Below are 16,949 nucleotides of genomic sequence, written 5' to 3'. Positions count from 1 at the left end.
GTCTATCTGTACGATTTGCTTGATAATCCAGTTCATGCGTACGTAGAGCAAGAGAAGCTTTGAATTTGGAAGAGAATAAATTCGCACCCACTGTAGCATGATTCGCTCCCCTTATAACGTGATTAGATAAACTCTTTTTGACGTCAAATCAAGTTATAAGTGGTGCGAATCATTCTACAGTGGGTGCGAATATATCACCACTATTGAATTTGGACTTCAATGTATAGATATACTCATATACACGCCATAAATGAACATGTTCGCTCTATCCGGCATTCAAATAAGGCATTCATATAACAAGCACAGCCTTTCCATTCCAAATTCCAAAACTATCTTTGCAATTTCAACATTCAAATATGGTGAGACCCCTCTCTCTCTCCCTCTCTCATTTTGAAGTTTTTTAGGGTTTCGATTTCGAATTCGATTGTTTTCTCGCAGGATGTATCGACGGAAGAACAAGAACTCGAACCGCTCTTCGATTACAGCCGTATTCAGCCGATCGATTTCATATCCATTGACGGTATTTCTCTTCTTTCCCTCTCAGAATCTGAAACTTTTCGCAGTCATTCGTTTACTTAGGGTTTTCCTATTGATCTGCAGATGACTCTCTTGATTCATCTCCGATTTTCGATTCAAAGCGGAAGAGGATTCCAATTCCAATTCCAAATCCTTCTGTAAGTCTTTGTTAAAATTTCTTTACACCGTAGATCATCTTTCAATTTGAGAATTTTTCATTTGGAGTTTAGTTTCTAGGTTTTCTTCTACTTTTTTATTATTTCCTTTTTGTTTTCGGATTTTTGAAAATTTTGGTGGCGATTATTAGGAGGAAAAGGGGGAGAAGAACTGCGAAATTGTGAATGTTGAAAAGGAAGAGGAAGATTGGCTTCCTCCTCCACCAAAGAGGCCTACTGGGGGATTTGAGAGTGATTCAACATTAAAGGAGCTGAGGTATTGTTAATTATTTGCAATTATAGTTATTGTTTCCTTTCCTTTTCTTTTCTTTTTTAATCTTGCTTATTTCTTTCTCTGAATTATGTAGTCTTCGCATTGGTATCGTGCTGATCCTGTTTGACACTTTTTTTTTTGTTCTAGTCTTTTAACACTCCAACTTTCACTTATTATACTTGTTGAAATATAAATAATTAAATAACACCAACTCTAACGTAGACATGTAATTATTTTTCTTTCAAAAAAACAAAAAAACAAAAAAAAAAACAGCTTAAGCTTTTGGAGTAATTGATTGTTTCAGTGAGTATCAGAGCTTTTGCCACATGGCTGGTCCTGGGCTAAAAACCCAATAACTCCTTGATATTAAAAATTCCATGCGTTGAAGTATAAATGATTAAATAACACAAACTCTAACAGCTTAAGGTTTAGGACTAATTGTTGATTCACTATACTTATGACATTGTATGGTGGATTGAACATTCTTCTTTTCTATTGCTGGAAAAGCCAAATGCGGTTTATTAATGTCGTTAGAGCTATCTTTGTTATTGTTCTTTTTTTTTGTTTGTGATAGAAAAGCCGAGCAACACTGAGCTATCTGTGTTATTGTCTCTATTCTAAGATATTTGCTTTAGAGAACCTCAGCCGTCTTAAACCCGATGGAGTACCTTTCGACAGGCTAGATGAGTGTGACAGAGCGCTTCTAGAAAAACCCTTTGAAGGAGACGAGGTAAGATCATGTCTTTTTGCTCTAGGCATTGATAAAGCCCCGTGGCTTGATGGCTCGCTTTCTTCCAAAGCTACCGGGACATGGTGAGAGATGACCTCTTGAAGTTCTTCCTCGAATTTTATGATGGGTTGGAGTTAGATGGAGGAACATGTGCCATCTTCATAGCACTAATCCCTGAAGTAAAGCGAGCAGTGAGTCTTTCGGACTTTCAACCAATTAGCCTAGAGAGGTGTCTTTATAAAATTTTAGCTAAGGTCTTGGCAGCTGAAGAAGGTGCTCCATAAGGTGATATCAAGCAATCAATCATCCTTGTTTAAGGCAAATCCTAGACAGTGAGCTAATCGCTAATGAGGTAGTTGACTATCATGCAAAAATGTGAGAAATTTGTTTGTAAGCTAGACATGGAAAAAGCTTATGATATAGTGGAATGTCAGTGCCTATACTACTTGTTGACGAGAATGGGGTTTGGTGTCAGATGGTGCGCTTGGATTGAGAGATGTATCTCCTCGGCGTGGTTTCCAGTTCTGGTTAATGGGACCCCAAAAGGGTTCTTCAAGTCGTCCAGAGGACTGAGGCACGGGAACCCATTATCTCATTCCTTATTTGTAATAGTAGCAGAGACCCTGAACAAAATGATTAATTAAGGGGAGAATCAAGCAATGATCTAAGGCTTTAAGGTGGGACCCCATCAGGGAGATCTCTGACTTTCTCCCTCCTTGAGGGCTTTCCTCTTGCACGTTCTATCTATTCTGTTTTCATTTTGTATTGACCTCCTCGGTCGTTGGGGTTTTCCCTATTATTTTTCAGTGGCTGAAGGGCAGCTTGTCTCACCCTTGGAGATTTGCGCCTTGGATTGATGACATTCAAGACCGGGTAGCTAGATCATCCATGTCATCATTGTATTAAAAGAGATGCTAATTCTAAGGCGTACATGCTAACCAGAGCTGGGGCTTCCTGGGAAAGACTGGAGATCTCTGACTTTCTCCCTCCTTGATGGCTTTCCTCTTGTACGTTCTATCTATTCTGTTTTCATATTGGATTGACCTCCTCAGTCGTTGGGGTTTTCCCTATTATTTTTAATTGAATTTTTGCCATTTCAAAGAAAAAACTGCATGAACTTCAAATCCTGTGAATAATCAAAATCTTCCCAAAAGATTGTCTTGCTTCTATCCTAAACCATTACTAACTATAAACCAGTTCTGACTTAACCATCCAATTTCAACTTAAATCTACTCAATTCAAAATAGAAAGTCTAGAAGCTTCAAACTGCCCCATCTTTTCCCAAAACGCTGTCTGTTTCTTTCTTCACCGGTCACTTTCTTCCCCAATTTCTAGATTGAAGGACTTATAGATTTGTGTTGCATCAACTCAACCAAGTCAAATGTCGAAATCCTAAGACCAACTTCCATTTAACAGCATGTTTAGGCGTACACTCAAGTCGTGAGTTGAGTGTTACTAGAGTTGATCTGGATTATGCTATATAGAATAAAAACATTTTGTCGATCGAATTCCAATGGATTGTGATCCAAATGACTTAAAAAAGAACCCTAAATTGAAATCTAGGTCATTTCTACACGAAGGAGGAACAACTTGTATTGTGATCTTACATTCGATGGAATAACCTGTTTCTCGTTATTTCTTTTCAATCTGCCATCGTCCAGCTTGCCTCTCTTTACCGCTTGTTCACCTCCACAAAAAAACTGCAGCATTACCAAATGCCACCATTATCAGTTCCTACATCGACAACATCACTTATCTCCACTCATTTCTCTGTGACCACTAACCCAAGTTCCGGCTCATCGATGCCAGAGCACTTCCACCACCCCCATTTCCCTTTCGCTGGCTTGCACAAGTAGAACAGCCTCCGTCCTTCCCTTAGTCACCTCCTCCTTATTGTACCTTTGTGGAATTAGAAACATAGCCCTACTACGGTGGTTCATCTTTATCTCCTCCTTCCAATCTCTTTCACAGTTTTCTATTATTCTCGACCTCTCTTTCTCTCTGCTGTCACCATCACTTGCTTGAGTGGGTCATTCGCTTTACCGGCTTCGATACTCCCTGCACTGTTGGAAGTACGTGAGCACCACACAGTCCACTTGGGAGATTGGGGAGTTAATAATATCTCATTATCGTTTTTTTGTCTTGTCACTTATTTCCACTCCAATCTCAACTAGTAGAATCCAACTAGCCAACCTCTTTTTGATAGTTAAATCAAATTATACACCATTAGAATCCAATGGGATTTGTTGTGATCTAAAGTAAGCATGAATTCTATCTCTTCAGAGGCAAAATATGCATATGTACTTCATAAGTGATGCTTAGAGATATTCTGATACTTCTACCAGTCTTCCTATGGACAGGTCTATCTACTCTTTATTTTAATATTCATGCTTTTTTTTTCAACAATCAACTGTTAGAGAAGTCAAGAGCTAGGGTTTAGATTTAAGCTTGAAACGGTCAATTTTAGGTAATTTTGATGTGAAAGTCCTGAGATGACATTTATATTTTCTGTTGAGCGTCTTGGAAGATGAAGAGTATTTGTTCATCCCTAATGTTGTAGCATTGATAGCCGGTAGGTTAGTTTTTTGTTATTTTCTTGTTTTATCGTGCAAATTTTAATGTTTCTGTTTTGGTGCCGTAACAGTTGTTTGATGTTCTAATGTATAGGTTAAAAAAGCAAGAGTTGGCATCATTTGCTCAATCAGCTGAAGATGTGTTGCGAGAAGTGGAGGAGTCTGTCAAACGGGAACTGAGTAGTTCAGGACAGCATTCTGAGGTATCTGAAGTGGACAAACCATCAACCCCTCATGATAAAAGAGAGAAAATCATTATTTCTATTCAGGACAAGGATGGAGTTAAGCAATTTCGTGTGTACACGGTATATCTTTTAATATAATTTTTTATCTGTTTATTCTAGTATTTATTTATAATCTTTCAATCTGGTTCAATATTTGCATATTATTTAAAATTCTCACATGCTTACTTAGCAATTTTAGTAGACATCAGACCCAAATAACCATGCATTAGACTTATTATGTTATTTTTAATTCTGTGGAAGATTTAGAGAGACATCCAATGTATGGAAGCAAAAAAAAAGGAAGAGGAAGAAGAAAAAAATCTGGTGATATCAACTATCAAGGGAGAAATAGCTGATAGCAGAAGCTACTTGACACTCTACTGAGTGGAGTTCTCAGGTGTAACCATTTCAAATACAAGTCAATCTCCTATACATGGACTCACATTGAGGGGTGCCAACCATGTCAAATTTATTTTTGGGGCCAATTGTGCCACCATATATTACACATATGAAAGGCCTCATTCTAGTGAGACTTGAAGAGTTTATTTTTAATGCTCCTTGAATGCATATTGTCTAGAGAAGTGACCTAGCCGAGCAATAGAACAAGCAGAATTCATAGAAAAAATACTGGAGAATAAAAGAAAAGCAAGCTTAAAGTAGAAAGAAAGTGGCCTAAACTCAAATCCAACAGGAACCTAGTGTAGATGCCTCAAAAAACCTCAGGGTAATCAAAGTTCATCTTATAAGCATGACCAAATCCCCAAAATTTTCATTCAATCAACTGATTAGCGGTTCTCTTCTGACATCAACATGATGTCTTGATGATGCCACTGGTACCCTTTCAATGCCTCCATTTTTTCCTTCTTTGATATTTCTTGATAGAGGTTGGAGACTTTTTTTAGGGGCTTGCATGCCATCTTTAATTGTGTCAATTAGGAACTTAGCCTCAAGTTCAGTGACTTGTATACTTACATATCTTTGGCTTCAATTCTCCTTAGTTCTTTTGCATAACTCTATGATGCTTCTTTGAGTGGCTTATCTTTCCATTGGATGTGATATTGAGTGAGGGATGTTCCATCTTCATCGACAACCCATTGACCTTAAATGTACGCATCTTTAACGCTACCTCTTCATGAATTGATGGCCCAAAATATGAATAAAGATCTGAGAAACTATCTATTAGATATGAATCTGGAGGTAGTTTGATTTCATTGCCATTGTCGATTTCTTCATAACTTTGCATGACACAATCTTCTTTCCCTTAAGTATGTTATACATGGGGTTGGGCCTGTAGCTCCATGGTTGAGGCTCGCAGGTTCAATTCCAGCTTACCTACGCCCCAAAAAAGTATGTTATACATTTCTAGCTTCTTTAAATCTCTCTCTCTCTCTCTCCCCACGTAGGAAAACATCACCAAATCTCCTTGTAAGTGCTTTCCTCCCTATGTGTTTCATTATGACCAAGGGCTTGCTTCTTCTGGAAAGTACATGATGTATCTTCTTCAAGCCATATTGACGGTTTAACCTTTACAAATGATTGAAGGTCACAACTTGGTTTGATCTCCAAAATGATTTAGCAAATGTCCTTTATGGGTTGTTTTCTTCAATGGAATAACAGCTTTATGAGTTGTTCCCTTCAGCAAGGGACTAGAGGCAGCTTCTTCAAGTCATATTGATGGTATGGTTTCTTCTGCCTGAAAATTGAAGCCACAGACGGTTTGCCACCAAAGCGATTCATTTTGCATTTCCTCCTAGAGCGTTGGATAAGTTAATATAATTTTCTATCCCTAAACCATAATACTCCATCAATGCAGAGTCATGCCCCCTCATGCTTCAACTCCATAACCCGATCGATGAATTCTTCGGTTGACAAACCTCCAAAAAATTTAGGTATGTTTATTTTCAACTCCACCTCCAACTGAAGATTTCGGAGATGGTTCGAGAATCAACTCCTGAAACATGATCTCTTCTTCGAGATGCAACCTCGAGGAAGGGGCTCTTCATCTCATCTCCTACATCGTTCTCCTTATTCAAGGACAAGTGATGTTAATGTGAAAATTGCTGCATAAGGCATCATTCCCATCAATCGATGATTTGGGACGCCTATCGATCAATTCACATCATCAACTGTGGTGAAGTGTGGGCTCCTCAAACCCTTAATGGGTCTCTTCTTAGCACGATCGAGAGCATCTATGTACTCCAACTGATCGCGGATTTTTTATGAAATCTCATGAACATTAGTGACATCCTCTTCCGCTTTGTGGTACACACACTTAATGCTTAGTAACCTCGCAAGATCAAGGGTGGATTTAGGATTAAACCCAAACACCACCTCAAATGGGCTGAAGCCAGTATATCTGTTCGTAAACTTATTAAATGTAAACTCAGCTTGGAATAAAGCGTGATTCCATTTCTTAGGGCTCCAACAAGACTGAAGCAAATTGCTAAGGATTTGATTCACAACTTCGGTTTACTCGTAGATTTGCGGATGAAAAGGGCTACTAAAGGTAAGAATGGTGCCAAGAAGTTAAATACTTTGCCAAATGTGACTTATGAACTTGCGATCAGGATTCAAAGTAATGAAACATGGCATTCCGTTTTGACGTACCTTATTGAAGTATAAAAAGGCAATGTGGGATGCATCCTACAAATTGCACGATCTTTGATAGTCGATCTACAATGGCAGACACTGAATCTATACCTATCTATGTCCTTGGCGGGCCTAAGACAAAGTCCATACTCACGTCTATCGAGGGAGCATTTAGTACGACACTAGCATATAGAGACGGTATTGGTTGTGGTTCCCTTCGACGTTTGGCACTTGACATCATTCGGCAAACTGAAATACCTCCTTGCACATAGACAACCAAAAATAATCTTTGCAGATAAGTTGGAGCATCTTATCCCATCCAAAGTGACCTTTCCCATACAGTTCTTGAATTATTTCGAACTGAACAGAGAGCACCCGATTGATTTCCTTTGGAATGGAAACCATACTGAAAGAAGAAATCATGGTGTTTTTTTCGTTCTTGAAACTACATGCTCACAGAATAGATCAGAAATATGTAAATCACAAAAAGGGGTCAAATCCAAGTACCTTGGTGTGCGTAAGATTTATCAATGATGTTCTCTGGCTTAAGGCATTGGCCACATGATTTAAACTCCCGATTTGTGCTTCAATATGAAGGTACTAGATGCATTTGAGATGTCGAAAGGCATGGCCAACTGCTCATGTAGCCCCATTCTTGTCTTGATTGCCTTGGTCTTAACCGAATTTGGTGATATCTTCTCTTTAGGTCAAGCTTGGAGAAGATCAAAATCTCTCTCTCTCTCTCTCTCTCTCTCTCTCTCTCTCTCTCTCTCTCTCTCTCTCTCTCTCTCTCACATATAGCCCTTCTCGTCTTGAACCTCGTCTTCCATTCATCTCCTGCTCTCAATTGAATCTCATGATATCCACTCCTTAGACCAAGCTTGGAGAAGATCATAGCTCTTGCTCGAATATCCACGCACATCCTCCATGGTCCATATTTCTTTGGAGTTAATATGGTGGGTACAATACATGGGGTCAAGCTCTCCCATATATATCGTCTCTCCAATAATTCATTCAGTTGTCGGAATATTGACTCATGTTCCTTAGGGTTAATACGCAAATGTGGTTGGTTTGGCAAACTCGCATTGGGGATCAGATCAATTTGGTATTGGATTTCTATTTTCCGGTTTGTTAGTTCTTATTCTTAATGGTCATTGAGTTGGGATTTGGAAAGAGGGGATCCTAGGTCCATCTCATGTGGTATTAGAGATCGTATTCAGGGTCATTTCAGCAGAAGAGAGTTCATCACTCTTAAGATTCTTGAAGCCCAAACCCCCAACCTTCTTTGGCTCGTTGACTACAACCCAACTAACTAATTCATACTTCTTACGTTCCTTATCATTCCGTAGGAAGTTCTTTTGCTTGTCCAACCTCTCAATCACTCTAATGAGCCATCAAAATAGTGCATTAAGTACACCAGCACGCTGGAATGAACATTTTTTTTTTTGAAAGATAACGAATTTTATTCCATAAATAAAGAGGTACATAAAGGGGACAAGTTGTCCCCAGAAAAAAGAAAGGGTAATTAAGTCACCTTACAATCACCCCGAGGCACAAAAACAGAGACTACTCCCCCCCCCCCCCCCCCCCCCCCCCCCAACCACCATTTGATAAAATCACATGAGTCTTTGTTAATTCAACACCTTCTTTTGCGGGCTGATCTGCATAAGCATTCGCCGAACGCCCTCTGTGATTGATCTGAGGATGAATAATACGGATTAAATCACGTATCTCATCAAGAATATAGTGAAGTCGCAATGAACCGCAGCAGCGACTAGTAGCCCAGGCTATTGTATTAGCCGAATCGCCCTCAATCATCAGGGGCCCAAGATTATTGGGCACATACCATTGTACCCCAAAGAGGAGATCTCTCGCCTCTGCCTCGTTCGCATCGCATTCCCCCGTTGATCCGGAGTACGACATAAGAATGACACCTTCGCTATTCCTGATAACTCCACCAATACCGGCCCGGCCAGGATTTCCGAGGGAATTGCCATCAAAGTTAAGTTTCAGCCAGCCGTTCGGTGGAGGTGTCTATCTAGGCATTATCTGAGAACGGGACTTTTTTGCCCCAATCACAGTGTTCCAGTAGCGTAGACCTTCCCCCACCGAGTAAGGTAGTCCTTTCTTAGATCTATTCCACATAATGATTGACATTTTAACATCCAACAGGATGTGCTGCCATGATCTGCACTTGTTTTGAAATATAAGAACATTTCCCTCCAGCCATATATGGCATATTATCTCATAGGGGATAGCAAACCACAGAGATTCCCCAAGGCAGCCAGCGAAAGCTCCTCGCCAATGTAATATGATTTTTGTTATGCTACTATGCATAACCTTATGCACCCGGAAAGATTTAAAGACCGCCATCCAAATCCGGAAAGTGAAGGGGCACACAGCTAGCACGTGATCCAAGGATTCCTCGGCATTCCTGCACAGGACACACCAATTAGCTAAGTGAAACCCACGTCTTTGCAGACGTTCACTCGTGTTAATGCATCTGTGGACCATGGTCTAAATGTGGTTGTAATGGATCTCGTATAGTTCATGTAACGAACAAATTTTAACAATCACACCAGATATAGCGGTAGGGTAATCGCTTCAGGATTCACCAATCATCAAGCTCTAAATGTGGTTGTAATGGATCTCGTCTTGGCCCTAGTTATTCTATGAAAGTATGCCATGTTCTTATTCGTCTTTTTTTTTTTCATCAGTTAGTCTCTGCACAAGTGCACATTACCTCCTCCTGGATGGCGATCCTATTGAAGTTCCTCTCTGAGCCCCCCTCTCTCTCTACTCTTCACTTCACTTCTCCAATGCCCTGTTCGTTCAGATTGTGACAATCGATTGTAGGCCCAAAACCTATTATTGGGCTCAAAATTACGTTTAATTTTTAGCCCAATAATAGGCTTGAGGTTTACAATCGGTTGTCACAATCTGAAATGAAAAGGAGGGCCTAAGCAGTTCCTCCATTACCAACTGGATCACCACCGTACAAGGTGTGTGTGTGGTGATCCAGGCTGGTTATTTCACGAGAAACTGCCAGACTGATCCAGTATTGTAGTCCCTCAATGAATGGATGATCCTAACCCCTTGATCTAACTGGGAAGTTTTACATTGTTTTCCTAGAAAAATTTGACCGTTGATATTTGCAGCCATTGATTGTAAGGGATCCCCATTCAGCATGGGATCCGTGGGAACCATTATGTTCTGGTGGTGATCTAACTTATCAACCACCTTGATCATCATACACTTCCCATGTGTATATTGGGATTGCAATTCCACAATGAGATTGCAATAGTGCATTTCTGGTTATAAATTTCCTTTTGTTTATTCCTTTTGGCTCTGTTAAAACAGATTGTAGGCCCCATTTTTAAGTTGAAAAATGGTTGTAGAATTTGTTTTACACCTCTTTGACAACTGCTACTCATTTGTATCCTTTCACACATGTATTTTATTCCCATCTGAAGTATATAGAATTCAAACTGTGAGCCAATCCAAAAAAGAAAGCCTGTTTATAAACGTGTCTCGTGCTTTCAGATGGACCAAAATTTGACTCTAATATCAGAATCACGCGATTATATGTACTCTATTCGTTTTTGTCTAAACAGGATTCTTTCTCACTTTCCCTTGTTTTGCTATAACCTTCTTATGAATTTTGTCTAAACAGCCTTGGGTATACCTACTTTATTTCGACCTGTGCTAATGCATATATCTTCATGCTTATGGATATTATTCCCATCTTGAATATTTAGAAATTAAACTGTGCAGCAATCCAAAATCAGAAATTCTTTATAACTGTGATATTACATTTGTTTGTAGGATGAGAAGTTCCAGAGACTCTTCAAAATGTACGCCGAGAAAGTCAAAGCCAATCTAGAAAGCTTAGTATTCTCTTTTGATGGGGATAAGGTTAGTCCTAATGCAACTCCACAGAGCCTTGGCTTGGAGAACGAGGATATAATCGAGGTGCGCCTTAAGTCAGCTTAAGCCTGGTATGATCTCGCTTAAATTGCCAATATGTAATTAGCATCTCCTCCAACCCCCTAAATTTTTTGCAATTTTGAGGCCCTGCCATTTGCTTCTGATTGTGTTATCTTTCCGCCACACTAATTTTGGTGCCCATTTTATATACATTGTGAGCTTATAATTTGAGGGATAATCAGGCAAAGTAGGTGAATGAGAAATGCTGCCAAGAATATGTGAAATAGTAATGGAGTAATGCTTGTCTCAGTCGCAAGACTGGGATCAAAATCCTTGTTGTGGGCCCTCTTATCACGAGGCACATGTCAATATTTCATGATGATTGGGATCCAGTAGATGAACGGTTTGTATCACCAAACAACTCTACCCCACCTAAACATTTCCCCCTTGTATTTTTCCCGGCACATACAACATAAACTCTTCATTTTCTTGTGAGGTCAACCTCTGTAAGGAGCTTGGATTTGGAGACTGTCATGGACGTGAGAGAACTCTTTATATAGCAACTTTGTTGTAATTTCCTCTCTCTCTCTCTCTCTCTTTCAATCTAGCAAAAGAGGAAAATAGCCATACTTGTGATGATTGGATCGTAATTTTGCTTTGTCCATGTCCAACAACAAAAAATACACGTTAGATGTTATGATTGGATTGTTGGCATGACTTTGGGCCCATTGATGATCTAAAGCAATGACTATCAAATGGATGGTCTAGATCAACAGTAAGTGGGGTCCAACTATGGGTAATAGTGGGCATGTTAATTACACCAACTCTCTCTCTCTCTCTCTCTCTCTCTCTCTCTCTCTCTCTCTCTATTGATAGCTCGATGCACCAAATTTGATCTTTGCCCTAAACCAGTAACAATTGCAGATGATGGATAAACATTATGTTTGATCAGTGTAATTCTGGCAGTCGAATATTTGAACAGTTGCCATTTCTGATTGAACTGTAAATAATTTATTTTGTTTTAGCACCATGACACATCTAGCATGGGTCCCACTGTATATATGCGAGAGGAATTGAGGGCCCCACCAACTTAGATATGTGGGACCGGGGTACAGAAGGTGATTCAGACCATTCATCATGCCTTCTGCTCCTCATCGTCTAACCTGTGGCCAGTCGAGAATCTTCTCATGCATCAATGCGACCTTGATCTTATAGTGTCCTGAGGTCTTTTTCTCTTTTGTTTTTTTGATGGGTAAGGGTTAGGCAGGACCCCGACCAGATGTGTTAATAATAAAAGATTACAACATGAAGGACAGCAGCATGAAAGAAAAGAAGCAACCCCCAAATTCCCCGGGGCGGGGACGGGGAGGACCTTGGCCCCGTCCCGATTCATTACTAGTACCTTGTATCATAAAAAATAACTTATTTAAAATTTGAAGATCTATGAAATGATCAGTTCATTTCCTAAAGGCTTTCACGAGCAAATTAATGAAGAAAAGACAACTGTGGTTGTGCAAATATCATTTTTCATAAAAATATGCTTATGATTTAAGTTTGTCTTATATTCTATATGTAAGTAGTTCTCACATTTCTTATTTCATTGGGCAGGAATTGTATGGGGATTTTTTTCCCCGGCGGGGACGGGGCGGGGATTAGATCCCCCCACGGGGGCGTGGGGACGGGGAATTTTTCCCTGAGGCGGGGAATGCAACATCCGGCCCCGCCCCGTTGCCAGCCCTAGAACCAAACCACCAGAAAAACACAGAAGCCAAGGCCCAACAAAGGGGAAGAGCCAAACCCGCCCTAACCTGCAACAAACCAAGGCTGGAAGCCCACTGTTTTAGCTATTACTGGCAAAACCATAAATGAGGCTTCTAGATGGAGAGCCTAAGATCATCAGATTTTATCACAAGAAAAGTATCATTTAAGCAGTGTAAAAATAAGTTTCTATTTTAGCATTTTCCTGTATGAATAATATGTTAAACAAGGCAGACAACAGATTAGACAAGTAAAACAGTGGCCCAATAATAAGAATTACCTTTTCCTAAACTAGAATAAGAATTCATCTTAAATTGCGAAACTCCGATCAATGCTTGTTAATTTCGTTTTGATACACCAAACACGATCTCATGGAAATTGATGGGAGAGCTATAATAGTTAGTTAGTTAGTTATACTTTTTCATAAGGAAGCAACGAAAGAGCAAATCCACATCCTAAACAAACCATTCCTTATGTCTCATCATAGTAAGAGGAACCACCGCACAACCCATCCAACCTTCCAAGCAAAGCAACAACAATCATTCCTCCTCTTTTTCTAATTTTCCCCCAATTTCCAAAACTTAATTTCAGACAAAAAAAAAATCCTACTGATCTTTGCACTACCATGTTGTTTTAATATTGAGACAAACTCACCTTGTCTTTTCCTTTTAATTGGCTGCTGGGATCTTTTTGGGGTAGGCCTGAAGCGTGTCTAACAGGATTTCCTAAATTACCATTCTCTCACTGCTGCTCTCATGCAAAATGGTTATACTGGAGTGACCAAACTTGCACATAAGTAGGGGGAAACAGAATGAAAATTTCTAGTGGGGCTTTTTGGTAATTCAAGCCTTTAATCTTTTATTAGCTTTATAAGTACGGTTCAGTATCAGATTCCTCAAGCATGCGATCCTCGGACACATTGTTTAGTTACGATTTTATTTCATTCGTTTTTACGTCCTGCACTCGTACTCATTATAATTTTCAGGTGACACGCCCATGTGCACGTTAGCTTAAAAGAAAACAATGCACAATAGCAAATCAGCCCACACTTCCGGTTTAATTACAAAACTACCACAAATTACATTGCGTTTGAGGAGCCTGTCTCCTCCTTCCAGAAAATAAAAAAGGCTTCAAAAATCATTTTTTGTAATATTGTCCAAGATATTATCGCTAGTAGGCTGAGTAGAAATAATAAAGATTTAGTCTAATTGTAATTTAATTATATATATCTATCTGTGTATTTAGGAAATGAGATCCTTGATTTAATAACAAGACACGCAAAAGAATGCTTAATAAAGCAAGGAGTGCCACTATCAAAACATAGGACTCCGACCACCATTCCCTTTAATTGACCATAATGCCCTCATTCAGGCATGTACGTCGCTTTCAAGAATCAAGGGTGTTATTGTCATAAAAAAAAAGTATTCTATTGGTACAGTTCGTTACATCAGGCCCACTGCCATGTCAGCAGGAGCCCTAAGTGGACGCGTACCCTCATTCGGTTAGAATTTATTATCTATTTGAAGTCCGGTTTCCTTTCCCGCGACCAGGTTTCCTCTGCATATAAAAGCCCGCTTACGATCCATTTCTCTACTCTTTTTCTTCGTCTTCAAGTTTCTTCTCCATTCATGTAAGATTCATAAAACCTCTCTACTGAAGCTTCTAGATTTTTCTTCTTCATTCTTAATTAATCGTCTTTTTTTGTCATTTTAATCGATTTCAGTAGTCTCTACTCTCTACTCTCTACCACTATTACTATGTAAATGTAATGTAACATATAGCATTTTCTTGAATATCATGAAATCTTAGATCTAAATGTGTCTTTAGCAGATGAATTTCCCTGTTCTTTTATAGATCTGTGCTCTCTCAGTGTTTTTTCTGGTAATTTCAAGTTCTTTACGAGTCCTAAAAAAATATTCTGTTATGATCTGCATTGTGAGCTACTTAATCTCGCATTGAAGTGAATTCTAAGTCTTTAAAGCTATTATTCTCCGTCTTATAGCTGAATTCTTCTCTAGATGAATTGTTTTGTTCGTTTTTATTATAATGCTGGATCTGTTTTGTATATACACTTATTCAAACGATCGCCTTTGGGTTCATCATTTTCTCTCGTCTCAGATCTGAGAAACAGCTTTGTTTTTTATGCATTATCAGCAAAATCTTCTGATTTTATATAAATTCCTTTGATTTTGCTTATTTTCATTCTTCAAAAACGAAAACAGAGTGTTCGTACATATTCTGAGAAATGAGATCTTTTCTATTTTTTTGTTCTTTGTTATGTTTCCTTTTCAGCGACAAATGGAGAAGGAGAACATTTCTAGCAATGGAGGTAGTTATATGTCGACATCTATGCAAAGGCTCGCATCGTCACCTCAATTCCTCTCAAAAGGCGGTGCTATCAACAGCCTCTATTCTTCCATATTCGCTCCCAAGCTATCTCTCCCGAACTCAGAATCGATTTCTCAAACACCTCCTTCTTTTTATAACAACGATGAAAACGGGAAAGCTACCGAGAATCGCCTATATCTCGCTCGCATCAACTTGCAGTACCAGAAAATGGCGGAAAGATACGGTATCTGCCTCACTCATCTCCGAAAAACAGATCAAGAAGCTGAGGCTCTTCGAAAGGAGAATACAAAGCTTCGAATTGCAAACGGAGATCTGAACAAGAGATTGAGCCTCTTGTCTCTGTCCGGAAAGCAGAGCTCGTTGCAGAGCCACGTCAGCAGTTCGAGTTTTCCGCCATTGTCGGTTATGAACAATTTTCGGAGTTCTGGTGCCGGACAAATCGATCAATATCTATCGGAGAGTAGCCCGACGAGCGTGTTAGGATTCCAAGAGAATCGATTGGAAAGGCAGAATGGGAATCGCATTACGCTGCCGAAAAGTATTTCTATTCGGTCGAGTGGTTTTCTGAAGCTTGGTCCTTCTCCTTCAAGCAAGAACAAAGCGAGTTCGACTCGCACCAGTGGCCTTCGAGTAGCGAGTCCGGTAACCGTCCGATCATGAGCTTATTTATTTATTTTCAGTTTTGTTCATTCTTTTTATGTGATTGAAAAACTTTTCTATTTTTATACCGGATTTGCTAGGCAATTGCGCGGAAAGAGCTGACTTTTTTGCATAGAGAACAGCCACAGCAGATGAATTAAATGAATAAGACAAAATCAGCCGAACATTGAGAGTACGTGGCTGTTCTTCTGTGCAAAAGTCATCGCGAAATAGTTTTACACCAAAGTACAGAGGAAATCCCTTTTTATATTTGGAAATGATGCTCGACTCCCTTTCCAGTATTTCCACACATTTTTTCGTCTTTTCCTAAAAATGAGGGCATTTAAAACTCTTTTTTTTGAAGAAAAGACATGCAAAAGGGGTTGAAATGCTGGAAAAGGGTTGGCATTATCATTTTTCCTTTATCATTCCATTTATTAGATGTTCTTTTTCCTTGTTTTTTTTTTTTTCATTTTCTTAAAAGCGAAATCGCTTAACATAATTTTTTTACACTCGCCATTAAAAATGTTGTGACTTGTAAGCGACCAATTTTACTTTTGTTTTGGAAGTTTCCATTCTCATTCTCCTTTTACTCGTACTGAATTGGTACTGTAGCAACGCGTATGTGTTCCCGGGGAAAAGGAGGAAGAGGCGGTAGAGTTCGAAGCTTACAATCAGGGCATGTTAAAGACAGAGCTCTGCAACAAGTGGCAGGAAACGGGCACGTGTCCTTACGAAGATCAATGCCAATTCTCTCACGGAATCGGAGAGCTCCGGCCAGTCATTCGCCACCCTCGTTACAAGACCGAGATCTGCCGCATGGTTCTCGCCGGTGACACCTGTCCTTACGGCCACCGCTGCCACTTCCGCCACGCACTCACCGATCAGGAGAGAGGTTTTTCCCACCCCCCTTAAATAATGACCTTCTACTTTCATCAGACAAATAGGGTACGTGTTAAATTGGTAAGTTGCTGAGTAAATATTTCTTTGTTATAAAGCATACTAACGGCTTCTGTAATGATGATATTTGATACGGACACCGTAAGAAATATTCTATTGGGAGCAATCATATCATCATCTTACTCCCCCCCTCTTTATTATTTGATTTTATTTCCACGTTTCTCCAACGTGCAATTCTAGCATATGGGGTCTCTTTTCCTCTGATTTTATTTTCCGTTGTGATTTGTTGAGAGGTGGTGCGCGTCTATTAATAGC

At 39.5% G+C, this 16,949-nt stretch overlaps 2 protein-coding genes across 3 annotated transcripts; both read left to right on the top strand.

The window, feature by feature from the left end:
- Positions 1–214: 214 nt before the first annotated feature.
- On the top strand, positions 215–11,571 carry LOC143854506 (Ubiquitin-like superfamily protein). 2 transcript variants are annotated; one of them, XM_077364507.1, is made up of 7 exons: positions 215–359; positions 439–520; positions 601–674; positions 824–948; positions 4,343–4,553; positions 10,887–11,059; positions 11,231–11,571. In XM_077364507.1, exons 1-6 carry the CDS (start codon positions 357–359, stop codon positions 11,052–11,054), a joined length of 663 nt encoding a protein of 220 aa, XP_077220622.1. In that variant the 5' UTR covers positions 215–356; the 3' UTR covers positions 11,055–11,059; positions 11,231–11,571. The 2 variants fall into 2 exon arrangements, with proteins under 2 accessions (XP_077220622.1, XP_077220621.1); XM_077364506.1 differs by having other exon boundaries at positions 216–359; positions 10,887–11,571.
- Positions 11,572–15,044: 3,473 nt separating this feature from the next.
- On the top strand, positions 15,045–16,823 carry LOC143855191 (zinc finger CCCH domain-containing protein 14-like). The gene is made up of 2 exons (XM_077365412.1): positions 15,045–15,737; positions 16,350–16,823. The coding sequence occupies exons 1-2, from the start codon at positions 15,045–15,047 to the stop codon at positions 16,647–16,649; spliced, it is 993 nt and encodes a 330-aa protein (XP_077221527.1). The 3' UTR covers positions 16,650–16,823.
- Positions 16,824–16,949: the final 126 nt, after the last annotated feature.

The sequence above is a fragment of the Tasmannia lanceolata genome, unplaced genomic scaffold, assembly GCF_043159265.1.
Source record: "Tasmannia lanceolata isolate RefF3 unplaced genomic scaffold, GAP_Taslan_0.1 ptg000020l, whole genome shotgun sequence".
Lineage (NCBI taxonomy): Eukaryota > Viridiplantae > Streptophyta > Magnoliopsida > Canellales > Winteraceae > Tasmannia > Tasmannia lanceolata.
Note: the sequence above shows the minus strand (reverse complement) of the source record. Positions and strands in the feature narration are given on the sequence as shown.